This window comes from Bos indicus, chromosome 4 (genome assembly GCF_029378745.1).
Source record: "Bos indicus isolate NIAB-ARS_2022 breed Sahiwal x Tharparkar chromosome 4, NIAB-ARS_B.indTharparkar_mat_pri_1.0, whole genome shotgun sequence".
NCBI classification, from domain to species: Eukaryota; Metazoa; Chordata; class Mammalia; order Artiodactyla; family Bovidae; genus Bos; species Bos indicus.
This window is the reverse complement of record NC_091763.1, coordinates 104,454,665-104,476,790: the sequence shown is the minus strand read 5'-3', so window position 1 is coordinate 104,476,790 and position 22,126 is coordinate 104,454,665. Positions and strand designations below refer to the sequence as shown.

Below are 22,126 nucleotides of genomic sequence, written 5' to 3'. Positions count from 1 at the left end.
AAATCTTTAATAAAATACTGGTCAGCTGAATCTAACAATGTATATATTTTAAAAAAATAATTCTTCTAGGAGTATAACAATGATTTTTAAAAATTAGTGCAGCTCTGGGATTTCCCTGATGGTCTAGTGGTTAGGACTCCATGCTTCCACTGCACAGGGCATGAGTTCAGTCCCTGGGTGGGGAACTAACATCCCACATGTGTGTGGGATGCCCCACTCCAAAACAGTCAGTGCAGTTCTTATTAGCAGATTAAATGAATAAAAGTGTATGGATATCTCTAGATACAGTAAACAAGACATTTGATGTATTGAAAACCTTTTTGTAACAAGAAAGAAACAAAAAAACTCTGTAAACTTGGAATAAAAGACAACTTTCTTAATAAAGGGTATCTATCAAGTATGTCTAAAGAAGGATTCTGTGTTCTCATTAAAATTGGAAACAAGCAAGACAGATCTACTACTTATGGAGTTGAATATTCTATCCAGTCTCAATCAAGACAAAGAAATAAAAAACATAAATATTAAAAAGAAAGAAAACTTATTTTTAGCAGTTAATTTGTCTACATAGAAAATCTATTATAATAAGAACTCTGCACTTAATAATTAGAACATACAATTTTATTTAAAAAATGATATCATTGACAAAATAATTTTTAAATGTTTAAGACTTTTATAAAGAAATTTGTACAACTTTATTGAAAGACATTTGAAGAGAGTAAAGAAATCAAAAGTTACTTTGTTCTTGATAATCTTCCTAAATATACTTCTCACCCAAATTAATCAAAATTACGTGCAGTTTCTGCAGAATTCTAGGGGGATCTTATCCCACCCTTACTACTTTATCTGAAAAGTTGATTCTAAAATTTATATGGAAAAGCAAAAAGCTACCCTAGAGGCCTCTTCTAGGGACTGACCTCTTTTAGTGTGAAGAAGTGTTTATTTGAAGTTTGGTTCTTTATTCTTACTTGTCTTTTATTGTATTAAAATTCACATGAAATGCATGTAAAACTTCTTTTCTAAATGTTACAGTGATTGTTTCATGATGGTATTAGAGGTATTTATTCTTCCTTTTCAGAATTTCTAACAAATATGTTTACTTTAAATTTTCAAAACTGTAATTTCTTTAAAAGTAATTTAGAGATTTTATAATATACTCTGTATCAAAATCAATGTGTACTCCTTATTTCTAAAAATGAAAAAAGTATAAACAAGGTAAGTGTCCCTTGGTACAGAACTACTTAAGACTATCCAGGTCATGCATTAGATACAGTGACTAAAAAGAATAAATGTGTGTGTCCTTTGAGATGGCTTTGAATCATATATAAAAGCCTGGTAATTGCGATTATCTGGGGGATGGGGACATTGCCGGGGGCAGGAGAAAGGGACTAATCTTTTTGCCTTATACTTATCCCCTTCTTTCACATAATGTCAAGCTACTTGTTTTATTATGGTTAAAATTATTGTTTAGAATGATCATATCTGATTTATTAACTATTTATTTCATTATGGATAATTAAATGCTGCAAAATACATTTAAATACACATATCCTGAAATGTTGTGGGAATATTTTAATGTTAGGGACTTAAGTATTGGGTCATAGGGTATGCACACTTAAAACTTCATAAAATGTACATTTTATGCAGAAAAATTGTACTGGTTTATATTCTGTCTAGTGTATAAGACTTCCTTTTCCCACAAGATCCTGGTCAACATTGAGTGTTAATGAAATTTAGATGTTAACTGCCTTCCAATGCAGGAAACGTGGGTTCGATCCCTGGGTTGGGAAGATCTCCTGGAGAAGGAAGTGGCAAACCACTCCAGTATTCTTGTCTAGGAAATCCCATGGATAGAGAAGCCCGGTGGGCTACGAAAGAGTTGGATATGACTTAGCAGCTAAACAACCTATCTAATAGAATTTCAAGTATATTAGACATGACATACCCTCATTCGTGTATATTTTTAATGTGTTAACAACAATAAGTTAATAAAAAAAAAAAAAAAATCTCACCCAATTTTCCTGAAATGTGGCTTGTTCTAAGCTGACTTTCTTGAACTTGTAGTTTAAAAGACAGAATTGGCTTGTTTTATTTTTTATAGGTTTACTAAAATATCATTTATAGACATACTTTACTTATTTAAACTATACAATTTTGGTCTATTCACAGAGTTATGCAACTGTCAGCACTGTTAATTTTAGAATGTTTTCATCACTCCGAAAAAGAAACTGTGTACCCCTTAAGCAGTCACTCCATCTTCCCAGTTCTAGCCAACCACTTACTTCCTTTCTACCTCTCCAGATTTGCCTGTTCTGTACATTTCATTCCATATAAATGGTGTCATAGAATATGTGGTCTTCTGTGACTGACTTCTTTTGCTTAGCATAATGTTTCCATGGCTCATCCATATTGTAGCATGTCAGTATTCATGCGTTTTTATGGTTGAATAATATTCTGTGTGTGTATCAAAACACACTTTAGCCATTATGAATTTTGTTTTCACTTTTGGCTGTTAGTAATAATGCTGTGAATATTCATGTCCAAGTTTCTGTGTGGACATATGTCTTTGTTTTTCTTGGATATATTTTCCTTTGCAAATATTCAGGTGATTACATTGACTTTAGATCTTTGTTAAGGCAGGATGCTAGTTTTTAACTAAGATCATGGCCTTAGATCAAGCAAGGACACTTAATTTTGGAATTTGGAAAAGAGGCATTAACTTGGTTCTTCTGAAAATATCTTTTTAGTCTTTCCATCTATAAAAATGGAAACAGTGCTCCCCTACACCTTTACCTTTGTTGTTTAGTCACTAAATTGTGTCAGACTCTTGCAACACCATGGACTATAGCCCGCCAGGCTCCACCGTCCATGGATTTTCTAGGCAAAAATACTGGAGTGGGATGCCATTTCCTCCAGAAGATCTTCCCAACCCTGGGATCAAACCCACATCTCCTGCATGGACAGGAAAATTATTTACCACAGAGCCACCTGGGGAGCCCACCCGTTTTCCTTTGTGAATAGATAATTCTTTCATGTGGTATTTGTATCAAGAAATCTTGTTTCTGCCCCTCTCCCTATACACTCAGGTTCCCCTGAGCCTTTTAGCTAACTTTTTATTTGGGGCAGGGGGGCAGGGGTGTGTGCTGCTCCTCTCCATACAAGGCATCGTATTGTATATGTTATTCTGTATTTTGCTTTTAATGTTTTGCTTTGTTTTTAATGTTTAATGTTTTGCTTTTAATGTTTATGTGAGCCAGCCATATAGCTATAGATTCCATTGTAGAGATGTACTATAGTTGCCAGTTATATTATGATATACTAAAGACTGCAAGGAGATCCAACCAGTCCATTCTAAAGGAGATCAGTCCTGGGTGTTCTTTGGAAGGAATAATGCTAAAGGTGAAACCAGTACTTTGACCACCTCATGCGAAGAGTTGACTCATTGGGAAAGACCCTGATGCTGGGAAAGATTGAGGGCAGGAGGAGAAGGGGACGACAGAGGATGAGATGGATGGATGGCATCACTGACTCGATGGACATGAGTTTAAGTGAACTCCGGGAGTTGGTGATGGACAGGGAGGCCTGGCGTGCTGCAACTCATGGGGTTGCAAAGAGTCGGACACGACTGAGCGACTGAACTGAACTGAAAAGCAGGCTTCCTGGATCAAAGAGAAATACACATTTGTAATTTTGATAAGATACTTTAAAATTTTGCTTCATAGATTTTGCTTAATTTTGCACTGCTACCAGCACTACAAAATTCAGAAAACTAAGATCATGGCATCCGGTCCCATCACTTCATGGCAAATCGATGGGGAAACTGTGGAAACCGTGGCAGACTATTTTGGGGGGCTCCAAAATCACTGCAGATGGTGACTGCAGCCATGAAATAAAAAGATGCTTACTCCTTGGAAGAAAAGTTATGACCAACCTAGACAGCATATTAAAAAGCAGACATTACTTTGCCAGCAAAGGTCTGTCTAGTCAAAGCTATGGGTTTTCCAGTAGTCATGTATGGATGTGAGAGTTGGACTGTAAAGACAGCTGAGCACCAAAGAATTGTTGCTTTTGAACTGTGGTGTTGGAGAAGACTCTTGAGAGTCCCTTGGACTGCAAGGAGATCCAACCAGTCCATCCTAAACAAAATCAGTCCTGAATATTCACTGGAAGGACTGATGCTGAAACTCCAATACTTTGGCTACCTGATGCGAAGAACTGACTCATTTGAAAAAACCATGATGCTGGGGACGATTGAAGGCAGGATGAGAAGTTGGATGGCATCACCGACTCGACCAACATGAGTTTGAGTAAAGTCTGGGAGTTGGTGATGGACAGGGAGGCCTGACGTGCTGCAGTCCATGGGGTTGCAAAGAGTCGGACATGACTGAGCAACTAAACTGAACTAACCAGCACTGTATGAGATGCCTGTTTACCATAGCCTCACCAACAGAATATGTTGTTAGACTTTTGTATTTTTGCCCATTTGATAAGTGAAAAAATATTTTGGCAAGTTTAAGTTCGCTTTTCTCTGAGGTTGAACACTTTTTCTTAATTTTAAATCCCATTTATAATTTGTTTTCCTGAACTCTCTTTCTTTTGCCCATTTTTCTGTTGGGTTGGTCTTAATCTCAATTTTTCAGGAGCTCCTTATGTATCAGGAAATTTATTTTCCTGTCACATAAGTAGCAAATATTTTTCCCAATTTGTATTTGTCTTTTGACTTTGCTTATATAGTCATTCTCCCAGTATTTGTAGGGGATTTGTTCCAGGACCCCATAACACATCCCCTACAAATATTGGGGGATGACTATATAAGGATAAAATCCTTAGATGCCCAAGTCCCTTACATAAAGTGGCATAGTATTAATATTTGCATATAACCTATGCACATCCTCCTGTATACTTTAAATCATCTCCAGATTACTTATAGTAGGTAAATTTAAGGTTTACTTTCTTGGAACTTTCTGGATTTTTTTCTAAATATTTTTGATCCTCGGGTGGTTGAATCCATGAATGTGGCACCAACAGACATGGAGGGCTGACTGTAGTGTGTTGTGTGAGTGTTTTCTTTTATGGCTTCCAGATTTTGCATCATAATTTTATAGGCCTTCTTCTCTTGAGATTGTAAGGGAGCCATGTTTCTTCTAGTTCTTTTATGGTTTGTCCCCTCCTTCCTTCAACATTTAAATCTGATCCACTTGGAGTTTACCCTATGATACTGTATGAAGTATGGATGAACTTTCTTTTCCTAGATTGGTTTCAGTTGTCTCAGCATCAATTAGTTAAAAGTTCATCTTTACCCTGTTACAGATGCTGCCTTTATTTTGATTTTATTTATGTGTTGAATGAAGAGTCTAGTTTTGGTTTTTCTGTTTCGTTCCATTGGTCTGTCAGTCTGTTGAACAGGTAGTATCATGAAGAAACAAAAATCAGCCTGTTGAAGTGGATGAAGGACAGATTGATGACTTTCCCTTGGTGATAAGAGTGGGAAACCAAAATTTTGCCTACTGATGAAACATATATACACCTTGGAATCAACCTCTTTAGAGAAGCATAAGGGTGCTTAGCTATATTAGAAGATGGCATTACAGGAGTGCATGAGAGAAATTAGCAAAGAAACTGAAGGGTGGATAGCCCCAGTCCATTAATGACTTTGTATGCTGTATTAAGGAATTTGGATTTCACCCTATAATTAAATGGAAAAATTTGAGAACACTAATGTAAGATTATATCACAGAATGAAATTCTGAGTTCAGTGGACTCCTCAGCAGTCCATAGATGGGCTTGAACTTTTATGTTTCAAAGAGATTATTCTAAGGCTTTCATCAGGTTCTCAGAAGTATTTGGCAAACACACACATTAAGAATACCTTTTTTAAAAAAGATTTCACTGATAACAGGATAGATTGGCTGGGGTTTAAAACTAAAGATAGGGTTGCCACCTAAGTAGGCAGAATACGAATAGCAGAGGGGAAAAGTCAGCTTTCCCTTCTGTTCATTATTTCTGGAAGGTATGGACAGTTCTCTATATTGGCAGTAGTTATGTTCTGTATATTTCCTGCAAACACTGAATTAGTGAATACTGAAAAACTGCTCCTAGGACAAGTGCAGGATTACTATTATAAATGAGCCAAAGATGGCCTCTGTATATTGGCCCCTGGATTGTTTATTTCTTCACAGCAGACTGGGGTCCATTAGCTTAAAAGTCACCTGGCATAGGGTACTTGTTTACAGTATGAGAGCTAGGAATAGAAGGCATGTTACCTTGATTAACCTCAGCTGCTGCTGCTGCTAAGTCGCTTCAGTCGTCCGACTCTGTGCGACCCCATAGATGGCAGCCCACCAGGCTCCCCTGTCCCTGGGATTCTCCAGGCAAGAACACTGGAGTGGGTTGCCATTTCCTTCTCCAATGCATGAAAGTGAAAAGTGAAAGTGAAGTCGCTCAGTCGTGTCTGACTCTTAGCGACCCCATGGACTGCAGCCCACCAGGCTCCTCCGTCCGTGGGATTTTCCAGGCAAGAGTACTGGAGTGGGGTGCCATTGCCTTCTCCAAACCTCAGCTGGGAAGGGTCAAATTTTTCAGTCTTCTGTGCATGCCTGCAAAAGCACTGCAAGTATTGATTTGGGGGTTACAAATAAATTTTAATGAATAATCAAGTTTGCAAATACAGAATCCATGAATTAAAGAGGATCAACTGTACAAATCTAGTCTCTTGAATACTTTCAGTGATGAACCTACTCCCTCAAACTTTTCCCTTGCTGGATAGTTTTAACAGTTATATTGAGCTAAAATCTGTCTCTTGTTTTTCTAATCTTAGGTCCTAATTTGGCTTTATAGATTGTTCCCCATTGACATACTGTTGAACTTCAGCTGTCTTATATTCACTTTCACTCAATTCACCTCTGGCATAAGAGTCCCAATTTCTTTAGAGACTTCTGGTTTGCTAAATACCTTAGTGATTTAAACTTGCCTGGAGAATCCCAGGGACAGCAGAGCCTGATGGGTTGCAGTCCATGGGGTCACTGAGAGTTGGACACGACTGAGCGACTTTACTTTCACTTAGTGATTTACAAGAATGAAACCTTTAATTTTGTTATTAACTAACACATCTTGTCTGTCACCCTCCACTCCCCTCTCCGCATAAAAACCGACCAACCTGAACTCCCATTGCTTCACCTTAGTCTATCTACACTGTGTTTGTCAGTTCTTTTTCAGTTTTAAATTATTCAAATTAATAAGAAGGGAGATGAGTCACTGGCAGAAAAGACCAAGGTAGAGATAACTTCAAATATACAGGAAGATTCTTTTTCTCTCTCTTTTCGATGCCTCTTCTCTCTTAGCTCCTAATGTCATCTTTACTTCTCCTTAAGTTAGCTTCATTCGGTAGCCAGATTTTCTCAGTGTACTAGGGAAGATAACCATTAGGGATTCCATATTTCTGTCTTCTTGGAACTTTACAGTAGGAAAGAAACTTCTGTCAACCAGAGTCTATCTGTCAGTTAAAGGAAGAAGTGTAGTACTGTTCAGGTCATATATCTAGCCCTGGATCTGGGATATGGGAAACTGATTAGCCAGCTTATGTGCAGCCAGAAGAGTAGTGACCCTGGATTCATAACTTCTCGAGTACCAGGTGGTTTTTAGGGAAAGGTGGGTTCCCAGAGGAAATAGGAATGCTAAACAACTACACAACAAATACCACCTGAATACATTAAGACAAGTATTCTCTTCTATGTTTAGGATCAGTAAGAGATCTCTTAACGACCATAATAATTGAAGGATTACCGTTTTCAGCTTTGAACAATGTTGGATCAAAGTTGATTTTGCTTTAAATGTTGACATTTATTATTTCTCAGCAGAGAGCACTTAGTGATCTGTTGTATTTTCTTTTCTTTTATGTGTTTAAGATATTTTGTAATTTTAATAAAAAACCAAAAATTAATTTTGCCTTGAGTTGGTGAGTAATAGATGCTTGAGTCATAATTTTCCATTAATGTTGTTAGCCCTAGAAATAATTTTCTCACATAGTAATCCATATGACATTTTCAAAATGTTATAAAGGTAAATTACTGGGTTTTGGTTTTTTTTTTCCAGTGATGTGAAAAAATATATAATTTACTTCTCTACCTCATATCCTGACTTTATGATACCCTAGGTACCTGCACGGTGTGGAGTCACAGTCCGGGACAGCCTGAAGAAGGCACTGATGATGAGAGGTCTAATCCCAGAGTGCTGTGCTGTTTACAGAATTCAGGATGGGTATGGTTTGTATGTGATGTGAAACTTTGTTTAAAAAGGGGAAAAAACATCAGATACTAAATTTTGAGGTTTTCTGTAAGATCTTTACCCAAACCTAGGGTATTGAAAATCAACCTCAGGAAAAAAAAAAAAACTAAATTAATTAGCCTAAACAAGTCTGGTATGCCCTTTGAGGAGTGAACATTAGATAATTTTGTGTAATGATGGTGTTTATTATTCTGATAAAATGACTTTATATGGAGTTTGAGATTCTTAAAATTTTGAACCATTTTCTCTGTTTCTTATTTGAATAATGGACTCTTTCCCACTCCTGTTTTTAATATAAACTCATAGTTTCACCAAAGCCTTATCAAAATTAACATTTTATATTGAATTATTTTTCAGAAAGCATGAAATTTTGCCATGACCCCACCCCTGCCACTCCCAATTTTGAATCCCATCTGGAAAAGAAAAAAAAGAGATCTCCTTTTTGGGGGCATATTGTCCCTTGAATACTCTTTTTCTTTGAATGGATAGGTAAATCCATACCTGTGATTTTTTTTTTTGTTTTTTGTTTTTTTTTTTGGACCCCAGGAACAATCCATTTTCTGCTGTTGTAGGTCTTTTCTGGAGCTGACTTGAAGAAAAGAGTACATCTCTTTACCCTGCTGTTTGTCCAAGAGTGATACATTTATTTGGGGTAAACTTAAAAATTAATTTATTGCCATTTAAATTTCTAACGATGGAAGACTAGGGAGCCAAAACTCCCTCACCATTACTAGCCCCTCAATAACCAATTTTCATATCTTCAGCATGAGGTATATGAAGCTTTTTAGGTATGATAACCAAGAAAGGCTGTGTCTGCGCTTTTCAGGGAGAAGAAACCAATTGGCTGGGACACTGATATTTCCTGGCTTACTGGAGAGGAGTTGCATGTAGAAGTGTTGGAGAATGTTCCACTTACAACACACAACTTTGTATGTACTTTTTATATTTCAATGTCAAAAATCGTTAAGTTCTTTGAGTTTTTATTTAAAGAATGAAGTATGAGATGAATAATTTTGGCATTGTTTTTTTACCTAAGTTGAAAATCAGTTTTATTCTTTAAAGGGAAAAAAAGCACCACATATTAAACAGGTTTTTTTTTAATCATTATACTTTGTCTTTAATTTTAAAAAGTAATAGATAGTCATTTAAAAATTTTGAATGGTATGAAAGTATATCAAGTAAAAACTTGGAAGTACCCTACCAGAGGTAAATAGTTGTTATTAACAATTGATTATTGTGTGGTCTTCCAAAGTCTTTCTGTATATAAAATGTGTGTTCTTATATCTGCAGGCCCAAAATATTCTTTCTTTTTTACTTCCTTCATTTTCCTTCATTATTTTCCATTTCTTTCCTTTTTAAAAAAAACTAAAAGTGGAATTATATTTTGTATGATACTTTAAAAAAGTGTTAAGCACAGCATCATAGGTATCTTTCCATGTCATTACACCTAGCTTTATAATGATTACATAGTAGTCCATAAGAATATACATTCAGTGTATTTAACCATTCCTCTTTGACATTTAAGTTTTTTTTAAAAATCCATTCTAAACATGGTAAATAGATTCTGCATACACCTTGACACACTTGTGTAAATGTTTCTGAAAGATAGGGTAATGGAAGTGGAATAGCTCTCCTTGAGGACTGAAGAAAGACAGATGTTAAAGCTCTCCTTCCATACTTCTCCCTTTATCTGGTTTTTGCATTTGCCAGAATCTAGCCTAAGCTAAGCGTCTCCAGCCTGAGGCCTGGAACAATGGAACTTCTCTACCTTGGAGATAAGGGTACAGTTCCCAGAGCTTGAGAACCTGTTCTCTGAGCGAGTAGGCAGCAGCCAAGATTAGAATGATCTATAAGGCAGGAGTGCATTTCTTACTTTTCTGTGTATGAAATTTGAACTGTAGTTTATTTTTCTAAATGGATAGTAATTGCTTCCCTTTCAGCATCAAGTGTTTTCCCTTGTGCCTTTGTGATTAGAACAGCTGGGTTCTTCTGATTTCCCAGGGGGTTAGTGTTTTGGGGGCTCCATTAGTGGTGAATAATGAAGTCGGGTTTGTGCTTCAATAGATCAGGCATCTTTTGGACAAGTGTTAAATATACCTGACGTCAGTCAGATTTACCATGAAGCATATAGTTTTATTATCATGAGATAAGGCATTCGCTAGTATTGATTTTGTCTTTAACTTGTAGAATTTTGAGAAGATAAATCTTAAGAATTTTTATTTCAGTTTTTAGGAATTAAAAAAAAAAGTTGAGTTTATATTTCATAGTGATGACTACTCTTTTTCTTAGTTATTCTTCTTAATTAAATTTGGATATGAGAAGGTAAAGGAAGACCCAAGTCAGTAACGTTGAAGTAGCGCCTCAGGCAGGTCCTTGCCGCAAGAGGACAGTGAGAGCAAGCTGCAGCTGAGGTGCAGGCTGTGGGGATCTGCACAGTACAGTTGGAGACATGCCAGTAAATATTTGTTCAGATCTTTTTGTTTGCCAATATTTTGTCTGATCTGGGGATATAACAGTGAAGAAGAAAACAGGATCCCTGCCTTAGGGCTTCCCCGGTAGCTCAGCAGTAAAGAATTCTCCTGCAACACAGGAAACACAGGTTAGATCCCTGGGTTGAGAAGATCCCCTGATGAAGGAAATGGCAACCCACTCCAATATTATTGAGTGGGAAATCCCATGGACAGAGGAGCCTGGCGGGCTACAGTCCATGGAGTCACAAAAGAGTCAGACACAACTGAGTGACTAATTGTTTTAATTAAGAATTTTCATTAACACTCTTAATTACTGTATATATTTAAAGTGCCAACATCCGTTGGATCATTGAAAAAGCGAGAGAGTTCCAGAAAAACATCTATTTCTGCCTTATTGACTATGCCAAAGCCTTTGACTGTGTGGATCACAATAAACTATGGAAAATTCTGAAAGGGATGGGAATACCAGACCACCTGACCTGCCTCTTGAGAAACCTATATCCAGGTCAGGAAGCAACGGTTAGAATTGGACATGGAACAACAGACTGGTTCCAAATAGGAAAAGGAGTACGTCAAGGCTGTATATTGTCACCCTGCTCATTTAACTTCTATGCAGAGTACGTAATGAGAAACGCTGGACTGGAAGAAGCACAAGCTGGAATCAAGATTGCCGGGAGAAATATCAATAACCTCAGATATGCAGATGACACCACCCTTATGGCAGAAAGTGCAGAGGAACTAAAAAGCCTCTTGATGAAAGTGAAAGAGTAGAGTGAAAAAGCTGGCTTAAAGCTCAATATTTAGAAAACTAAGATCAAGGGCATCTAGTCCCATCACTTCGTGGGAAATAGATGGGGAAACAGTGGAAACAGTGTCAGACTCTATTTTGGGGGGCTCCAAAATCACTGCAGATGGTGACTGCAGCCATGAAATTTTAAAAGACACTTACTCCTTGGAAGGAAAGTTATGACCAACCTAGATAGCATATTCAAAAGCAGAGACATTACTTTGCCAACAAAGGTCCGTCTAGTCAAGGCTATCGTTTTTCCAGTGGCCGTGTATGGACGTGAGAATTGGACTGTGAAGAAAGCTGAGTGCAGAAGAATTGATGCTTTTGAACTGTGGTGTTGGAGAAGACTCTTGAGAGTCCTTTGGACTGCAAGGAGATCCAACCAGTCCATTCTGAAGGAGATCAGTCCTGGGTGTTCTTTGGAAGGAATGATCCTGAAGCTGAAACTCCAGTACTTTGGCCACCTCATGAGAAGAGTTGACTCATTGGAAAAGACTCTGATCCTGGGAAGGATTGGGGGCAGGAGGAGAAGGAGACGGCAGAGGATGAGATGCCTGGATGGCATCACTGACTCGATGGATGTGAGTTTGAGTCAACTCCAGGAATTGGTGATAGGGAGGCCTGGCGTGCTGCAATTCATGGGGTCGCAAAGAGTCAGACACGACTGAGCGACTGAACTGAACTGAAAGTGCTATAGATACACAGAATAGAGATTCCTAGAATAAATGTTTTAATTAAGAATTTTCATAAAGACTCTTAATTACTGTATATGTTTAAAGTGCTGTGTGTGTTAGTTGCTTAGTTGTGTCCAAGTCTTTGCAACCCCATGGACTGGCCCCTCTGTCCATGGAATTCTCCTGGCAAGAATACTGAAGTGGGTTGCCATTTCCTTCTCCATTGAAGTACAATAGATACACAGAATAGAGATTTCTAACCTGGCTTTTGAGGAGTCAGGAAATTTTCCCAAAGGAAGAATTATCAAACCTAAAACCTGGTGGATGAGGAAAGATGAGTGAAAGGAAGACTAGCTAGACAAAGGGAACAGCAAGAAAGCATGTTACCCTTTCAGATTTGAGAGAAGTTTAGAATGGAGGCTACATACTTGGAGAGGCGGATGTTACAGTGTAGCATGTATACTGGTGGAATAAGCTCATGTGAGTCCTTGTATGCTGTGTTGAAGATTTGGACTTTTCCCTAAAATCATTGGAAATTTAATCACTATTATAGGCAAGGGAGCAGTGTGATTAGTTAGATTTGTGGTTTTGAACAATTGCTCTTAGTGTCATATAGAAACAAGAGTAAGCCTGTGTTCTGCTTAGAAAGGGAAAGAATTCCTCTCTCTGCTTCTGTGTTCTGAATTTCCTTGGCTATGGGAGGAAGGCTGCTTATGCCCCCTGGTTTCATAGTCTGTTACAAAGGCGATTCCTTCAGCATTTACATGTATCCCAGGAATCCTTGGGAATGGATGGGGTGGAGGAGGCAGGAAAGGTAGAGAAGCAAGATTAGAAACAGATGCCATGGGTCTAGACCTTCCCATTTTACATAGATGCTAACTTCAGACAGCCCCACACCTTACAAATCAATGCATGCAAACTGCCTGTTCTATGGCCCACATGAGTTTACCATTCATGTCTCAAATTCCAAAATAAGCATAAGTTGTGGCCCAAAAGAAAAGATATATCTTCCTGTAGCTGCTTATAAACAAAGGTGTACATACAGAGGTATATGTCACTCAGTTTATGCTCAAATGCATACCCATATTTTCTCCTTTCTGCTTCCCTCCTTTCTCCCTTCCTTCTCTTTTTCTCCCACTTCCTTTACATACAGAAACAATCAGTTATGCATAGTTTTCAAGTATGTTAGTGACAGGAAGAAAGACTGCAATCGACTAGATTAAAGAAGGAAGAGAAATTAGGGCTTCATGAAACAGATTATTAGGCAATTGAAAGTATGAGTATGTAGCAAAAAAGATAAGATGACTATAAAATGGTGATTCCTATGAATACAATTTATATTTTTCTGTGCTCTAATTTCCAGAGATTATGCTCAAGTATAAAAAGATGCTTGCTTTAGTAAATAATAGCCACATAAATATTTTAAAAGCTTTTTCTTACTGCTTGTATATCCAGAGACAAATGGAAAAGGAACAAAGCTAAAATCAGTTAGTTGCCTTTTTATGTCTTCTGTAACTTGATCCATAGCCAGAATGTGAAGAAAGCAAGAGCTACTCTTAAAATTATCTAAATAGTTTGTCTAAATATTCTCAAAAAGCCAGAATGGATGATATGCCAAGGTACCATTTTCTATGAAACATTTCTTTTAATAACATTTTATCCTGTTAAATATGTGTTTATTGAAGAGGTTTATAAAGTGAGTATTGAAATCAATTTAATGGATCATGAAAAGAATTTATATGTAATAGAATGGATTAGAAATTCTGATGTGCATTATATATAGAGTAATATTATAAGAATACAACTGTATCCTGGATCACAGTGTATTTTTCTTATTATTGTGTGTGATTAATGTTGTCTGAAAACTTGAGAATATACAGAAAAAAAAAAGGACAAAATAGAGTGACCTATGCTCTCATCACTCCCAAATAGCAGTTGTTAACATTTGTCATTTACTTATCCTTCTTATGTTTTCTGCTTATTACATACACAAACCAAATGGTAGTAAACAGTTTCTGGTTTTGTCCATTACCAAGATAGAACCTCCCTAGCACAGTTCTGTTTATGTGACACGTTTGCCTTCTGACATGGAGTTCCTACATGTTGCTCTGTAAGCATCACATAGAGGAATGTTCACAGATGCATTGAGGGGTTCTGATCCTCTAACAAACTGATAATTTGTTAAACGTAGTTCTTACCATCTTTTAAGTGATGTTCGATCTTTTGTCCTAAGTTAACAAGTTTAGGTAGGGTTAATCTGATTTTCATATAATTTTAATTATAAACTAGTTTTTTTTCTTTTGTAACTTTTTTAACACTTTAATCAAAGTATATTACATTTTAATCAAGTGTATATAGTTTTTAAAATAGTGCAAAGGGGTTGCCCCAACCCTTATTAGCCTTTAATGCCACTCTATAGAGGAAATCATTCTTTTACTTTTATTTCTCCTTTCTTTTTTTTTTTTTTTAAATAATTTAAAAAAACATTTATTTGGGTATATATTTCTTTCTTTCTTTCTTTTTTTTTTTAATTTTTTATTCCTTTATTTCTCATGTGTTCCCCATCCTGAACCTTCCTCCCTCCTCCCTCCCCATACCATCCCTCTGGGTCATCCCAGTGCACCAGCCCCAAGCATCCAGCATCGTGCATTGAACCTGGACTGGCATCTCGTTTCATACATGATATTTTACATGTTTCAATGCCATTCTCCCAAATCTTCCCACCCTCTCCCTCTCCCACAGAGTCCATAAGCCTGTTCTATACATCAGTGTCTCTTTTGCTGTCTCGTATACAGGGTTATCGTTACCATCTTTCTAAATTCCATATATATGCGTTAGTATACTGTATTGGTGTTTTTCCTTCTGGCTTACTTCACTCTGTATAATAGGCTCCAGTTTCATCCACCTCATTAGAACTGATTCAAATGTATTCTTTTTAATGGCTGAGTAATACTCCATTGTGTATATGTACCACAGCTTTCTTATCCATTCATCTGCTGATGGACATCTAGGTTGCTTCCATGTCCTGGCTATTATAAACAGTGCTGCGATGAACATTGGGGTACACGTGTCTCTTTCCCTTCTGGTTTCCTCAGTGTGTATGCCCAGCAGTGGGATTGCTGGATCATAAGGCAGTTCTGTTTCCAGTTTTTTAAGGAATCTCTACACTGTTCTCCATAGTGGCTGTACTAGTTTGCATTCCCACCAACAGTGTAAGAGGGTTCCCTTTTCTCCACACCCTCTCCAGCATTTATTATTTGTAGACTTTTGGATCACAGCCATTCTGACTGGTGTGAAATGGTATCTCATAGTGGTTTTGATTTGCATTTCTCTGATAATGAGTGATGTTGAGCATCTTTTCATGTGTTTGTTAGCCATCTGTATGTCTTCTTTGGAGAAATGTCTATTTAGATCTTTGGCCCATTTTTTGATTGGGTCATTTATTTTTCTGGAGTTGAGCTGTAGGAGTTGCTTGTATATTTTTGAGATTAGTTGTTTGTTGGTTGCTTCATTTGCAGAAAAGAAGAAGTAAAACTCTCACTATTTGCAGATGACATGATCCTCTACATAGAAAACCCTAAAGACTCCACCAGAAAATTACTAGAACTAATCAATGATTATAGTAAAGTTGCAGGATATAAAATCAACACACAGAAATCCCTTGCATTCCTATACACTAATAATGAGAAAACAGAAAGAGAAATTAAGGAAACAATTCCATTCACCATTGCAACGAAAAGAATAAAATACTTAGGAATATATCTACCTAAAGAAACTAAAGACCTATATATAGAAAACTATAAAACACTGGTGAAAGAAATCAAAGAGGACACTAATAGATGGAGAAATATACCATGTTCATGGATTGGAAGAATCAGTATAGTGAAAATGAGTATACTACCCAAAGCAATTTATAGATTCAATGCATTCCCTATCAAGCTACCAATGGTATTCTTCACAGAGCTAGAACAAATAATTTCACAATTTGTATGGAAATACAAAAAACCTCGAATAGCCAAAGCGATCTTGAGAAAGAAAAATGGAACTGGAGGAATCAACCTACCTGACTTCAGGCTCTACTACAAAGCCACAGTTATCAAGACTGTATGGTACTGGCACAAAGACAGAAATATAGATCAATGGAACAAAATAGAAAGCCCAGAGATAAATCCACGCACATATGGACACCTTATCTTTGACAAAGGAGGCAAGAATATACAATGGATTAAAGACAATCTCTTTAACAAGTGGTGCTGGGAAATCTGGTCAACCACTTGTAAAAGAATGAAACTAGAACACTTTCTAACACCATATACAAAAATAAACTCAAAATGGATTAAAGATCTCAACGTAAGACCAGAAACTATAAAACTCCTAGAGGAGAACATAGGCAAAACACTCTCAGACATACATCACAGCAGGATCCTCTATGACCCACCTCCCAGAATATTGGAAATAAAAGCAAAAATAAACAAATGGGACCTAATTAAACTTAAAAGCTTCTGCACATCAAAGGAAACTATTAGCAAGGTGAAAAGATAGCCTTCTCCTTTCTTTTTTAAATTTGAAAAAAGACATAGGAGACTTGGAAAATACAGAACAAGGTTACATATAGTTCTACTATATATTACAATTATTTCTTAAGTAGATAAATTAAGATTTTTAGTTGGAGTTTCAGTATCAAACTCTCAAAAATCAATTGAATAGATAGAAAAGTAGAAGGATATAGTAGACTTGAAAAGCTCTATGAACCAATTCAACATAATTACATTCTTAACTTTTAATGGTTTCTGTTTTAAGCTCTTCTAGTGATTCTTTTCATGTTACTGAATAATAACTTAAGATCACAACTTCTTTATCAGTTTTAGACATTATTTACTGATTGCCAGTTCCATTGGAAATTAGATCATCTGTAACATGACAGCCTTTCCCCCTCTTTCCTCTCCTCCTTGGAAGTGTTTTTGGTTTTTGTGGGTTTTTTGGTTCCTCTGTTCCACACCTTTGTAACTTTAAGCATGCTATTTTTTCTTGTGTCAACACCAATAAGCATCTCTTAACTCCTTTGTAGAATTATTCAAGTGTACACTTACTCTTTCTTTCACCTCTGTTACTTCCTTCTCCTGTACTCTTACTTTTATATAGTAAAGCTTGAAATTAGTTTCTAGTCTTTCATTTATCTCCCATCTCCTTGACTTCTGAGTTTAATTGAACAGTGGGTGGGAGATAAATTCATGTAGTCCATCTGTTACCTTGAACCCCCTGGTTTCGTTTTAAACTCTTCATGGTTAAGTCGGTTCTCATGATGTAAACATAGTAAGTCTACAGCCATACCACCCTGAATGCGCCAGAGCTCATCTGATCTCGGAAGCTAAGCAGGGTTGAGCCTGGTTAGTACTTGGATGGGAGACTGCCTAGGAATACCAGGTGCTATAGGCTTGGGCTTCCCTGATGGCTCAGACGGTAAAAGAATCCGCCTGCAATGCAAGAGACTTGGGTTCGATCCCTGGGTTGGGAAGATCGCCTGGAGAAGAGAATGACTACCCACTCCAGTATTATTGTCTGGAGAATCCCATGGATGGAGGAGCCTGGCAGTCTATGGTCCGTGGGGTCGCAAAGAGTCGGACATGACTGAGTGACTAACACAAACATAGTAAAAATTTGTTATTTTAAACAAAAGAGTAAATAGGTTGATTTCTAAAGAGATTCTTACAGAATCCTCCATGATGTTTTACTTTGCAGGTACGGAAAACTTTTTTCACCTTAGCATTTTGTGACTTCTGTAGAAAGCTGCTTTTCCAGGGATTCCGCTGTCAAACATGTGGTTATAAATTTCACCAGCGTTGTAGTACAGAGGTTCCACTGATGTGTGTTAATTATGACCAACTAGAGTAAGTAATCAAAAAAAATTTTTTTGCCACTTTACATTTAACTTTTCTTAATGTGAAACTAGTATGTCTTAGAATCTGTGGATGTTTGCTTTACAGAAGAGTTGTTACAGGGAATTTTTTGAGGTTTGGCTAGACAGTAGTGTAGCCAGTACTTCTCTTTCAGATTATAATTCTGGTCTGCTGTACATTTCATTTATGTTTCATATTCTGTTTTAATTAATATAAGATCTCTTCCCGATAGATACCACTTTTAGATGGTTTTTGAGTGTTTAAATTAACTATTATATTTTTGGACCACAGATTGGGGAGTCTGGTTCTGTCAGCTGTTTTGTAAATTAAGTTTTCTCTCGAAGTTAGTGTCTGTGTCTCTCTCTCCCCCCTCTCTCCCACTCCCTCTCTCAATATATTGAGTTAATTTTAATCTTTTTGTGTGTATTGTCACTACTGCTATTAAGGTCTTACTTTATGATCACTGGAATTAGGGAGAGTTCCACTCAGTAGTTTAAAGTACATGATAATAATGTAATCTTTTAGCAATAGATACATTTTCTTCTAATTCCTTAACCATAAAGCATAATTTTTCCTCTCTACTATGTAGAAATTTGCTATATAGAACAATTAGTTTTAGATTCTGAGCTTGTCTTTGAAAGTCGAGTATAATTTTTTACCCTAAGCTATCAGACAGAAATACAGCTAATTGAATTTAGCAGTCTTTCCTGAAAATGCAATTTGAGCTCAGAAATTTTTGTTAATTCTTTAATGTATTCTGGTGTATGAAGCTTCTGGGTTTTGCACAAGTTAGGTTTGTTTTGTTTTGTTTTTGTTTTTGCCTCACAGTTTGCTGTTTGTCTCCAAGTTCTTTGAACACCACCCAATACCACAGGAGGAGGCCTCCTTAGCAGAGACTACCCTTCCATGTGGCTCATCCCCTTCTGCACCCCCCTCCGATTCTATTGGGTATGATTTGATTCCTGCTGTTCAGTGACATGCTACTTGAGCTGATTTTTCTTTTTTTTTAACTTTTAGTTGCCTAGAAACATTTCCAACATTTGGGTCATTAAATTAAGGACTTTTTTTTCAGGTAACTCATCACACCTGTCATACATTTGGTACAGACACAGAGGGTTAAAACTGACATAGACTGTTGTAGGACCATACTTGGAAAAAATCAAGCAACAAATAATTTAGAGTCCCTGCCTTGTGCTTGCTTTATTTTTAATATCAGATACAGAAGTATATGATTCCCATTTAGAAAAAACCATTGACGCAGGAGATAATGGCCAACAGTTTTAAGCTAATATATAATTATAATCTACAATTTATGATATATTATTTTAAACTATGTGATAAATATTGCAATGTTTACAAAAGAGAATAGTGAGACAGAGTAGTGAACATTTAATCAAGAAAGTGGGATTTGAACTGGACCATAAAGAATTCCAGAGTCTGAATGAGCTCAGGAGATAAAAGCACAGTAGTGATGGTGGGACCAGAGGGGTAGGGGGAGAAGAGAAGGACAGAAACAGCTTATCTTCATTTTCTAGTTTATCCATTTTCTTTAGATTGGATAATAATATTTATAAGATTTAATCCAGATTTTTGTTTTTCCTACGTGAAGACCAGTGTCCTTTGCATACACATTTCTGACTTAGGTGCTACATGTTGCTGTCATAGTCTTCATTTATTATTAAGTTTCGAGAATGACTTGCTGTCACTACACCAGATCAATTATATTAATTAGACTGCCCTCTACAGTTGTAGTTAGTTCAGGCTTTTTCTACTTTTAAGTTATGACATAAACTGTGTTACTGCCTTGAGACTTTAAATTAGCCTCTAAGTATTTAGAAAAGCCAGTGCATGTTTCAAAAGTTTCTGAAAGCTGTCATTTTAAAATTCTGTTTACCTCCTCCCAAAATCCCTTGCCAAAGCCTGTTATTGGCTGTCTAAAGCAAAAACAGAGACAGCTTTGTCACAAACTAAAAATTAATCAATTAATCATAATAAAACCCTGTTTCCCTGGTGGCTCAGACGGTAAAGCATCTGCCTGCAGTGCAGGAGACCCAGGTTCGATCCCTGGGTCAGGAAGATCCTCTGGAGAAGGAAGTGGCAACTCACTCCAGTATTCTTGCCTGGAAAATCTCATGGATGGAGCCTGGTAGGCTACAGTCCATGGGGTCGCAAAGAGTCAGACACGACTGAGCGACTTCACTTCACTTCAATCATAATAAAAAGGACCAGTAGAGCAATTATTTTTATTTCAGTTCTAAGTGGATTCATTTAGTTAATATGAACAGTTAAAGTTAAAATTTCTTTCCCTACCCTTTTAAAAGGATGCTTCAAAGAAGTAAAACTCATAAGTTGGTATGGTTCAGATTCTAGTAATATATTTTATTTAGAAGCTTGTTGTCACAAGTTGACTTTTTTGGCTCTTCCGACCTTCATCTGGTCCAAAACTATATTTTCTTCTCATTCTTCTTTAAACTCTCTCTCAAAAATGTCTTTTTATTCCCTCAGCTGTCTTTCTGGCTGTCTTATTAACCACTTGATACTGCTGATAAGTTTCAGAGTTTGCATAAGATGGGGTGCAACAATAACCAATCTCTGAAGAGAAGCTGTTAGCATTGAATCATTCATTGGTCCTGACGGAGCTCACTGAGTCGCACCTCATCAATCAAGTGGTACTCACTTCTCAGCTCCCTTGGATATTCTTTCTGAAGAACATAGACTTCTCATGGGTGTTTACAATCTATTCTCAAAACTTTAATGTGCTCTGTGAATGCCAGCTTCATTTTGGGGGCAGTGAGAGATCATAGACTTTGTTATTTATCTACACTACCAAAATAGGTCAGTCTGTCAGTTTCATCAAAAAGCAGTTTTTAGAAAATTTGCTTTAAGGTTTAATATATTATTCTTCTGTGCGTCTTGTATCAATTATTGGGCATAGTAAACATTTCAAACTATGAGAGATTGACACTCTGAGAATCATCTTTTGAATTTGGAAATTATTTTTGCCATTTTTGTTCAAGATTTTAATTTACCTCTTGTATAAAGCAATAGATACATCTTGTATAAAGCAACAGATACCTGAAATACACATGTGTGGTTTTAAAAGATTTATGATTTCCTAATACTTCCCATAAAAATTTCATCTTAGTAACTTCATCAAGAAATGGCAAAGATAGAAATAATTAGCAGACATTATTCAGTCAGTGTGTACTTAGAACATTTTTGTATAATGTTAAAGAACAAGAGTTTCTTCAGCTGATTAACCACAGGTAATTTCTAGCCATTTGAAGATTTCTCTGGAGTTATCTGAATAAAATCAGTATTCTTATCATTGATACTTCGTGGAGGGTCTGCTTGAGCAAAGCAGCTTTGTTGGTATTAGTTGTAAGCATGTATCAGTTTTTTAAACTAATTCTTTTAAAAGCCATTACTGCCATTGCCTTTATTTTAAGGTTTTATTTAAGATTATGAAAACAAAATCTTTATTCATTTTTCTATGTTATTCTTTCTAGAAAGTTGCTCTAAATCTTATCTTCCAATCACTTGACTTTTCCAGGCCCCCAATTCTCACCAGTCCATCTCCTTCAAAATCCATTCCAATTCCACAGCCTTTCCGACCAGCAGATGAAGATCATCGAAATCAGTTTGGACAACGAGACCGGTCCTCATCAGCTCCAAATGTGCATATAAACACAATAGAACCCGTCAATATTGATGTAAGTATCCAGCAGTGTTCGAATGTAGAAAATTCAAGTGTGTTTATTTTTCTGCTGTTTTTTTGGATCACAGACTGGGGAATCTGGTTCTGTCAGCTGTTTTGTAAATTAAGTTTTCTCTCTCTCTCGAAGTTAGTGTCTGTCTGTGTCTCTCTCTCTCCCCTCTCTCCCACTCCCTCTCTCAATAAATTGAGTTAATTTTAATCTTTTTGTGTATATTTTTAATATAGATTTATAATATAGATCAGAAATAAGTGCCATGTTTCATTTATCACAGTTAGTATAAGTAACAGACTTTTCA

At 36.6% G+C, this 22,126-nt stretch overlaps 1 protein-coding gene, 1 non-coding gene and 1 pseudogene across 16 annotated transcripts in view; all 3 read left to right on the top strand.

The window, feature by feature from the left end:
* BRAF (B-Raf proto-oncogene, serine/threonine kinase) overlaps positions 1-22,126 on the top strand; it is a 178,134-nt gene that overhangs the window by 83,624 nt on the left and 72,384 nt on the right. For 14 of the 15 annotated variants that reach the window (XM_070788255.1, XM_070788254.1, XM_070788253.1 and 11 more), the window contains 5 exons: positions 8,150-8,253; positions 9,107-9,209; positions 17,955-18,103; positions 18,941-19,060; positions 21,666-21,825. In XM_070788255.1, coding sequence (XP_070644356.1) covers positions 8,150-8,253; positions 9,107-9,209; positions 17,955-18,103; positions 18,941-19,060; positions 21,666-21,825 — 636 coding nt within the window. The remainder of the gene's footprint in view (positions 1-8,149; positions 8,254-9,106; positions 9,210-17,954; positions 18,104-18,940; positions 19,061-21,665; positions 21,826-22,126) is intronic. The other variant, XM_070788263.1, reaches the window with a different exon arrangement.
* On the top strand, positions 17,533-17,651 carry LOC139182826 (5S ribosomal RNA; annotated as a pseudogene).
* Positions 20,117-20,189, top strand: TRNAC-GCA (transfer RNA cysteine (anticodon GCA)). The gene has a single exon. It is a non-coding gene; the product is annotated as a tRNA-Cys (tRNA).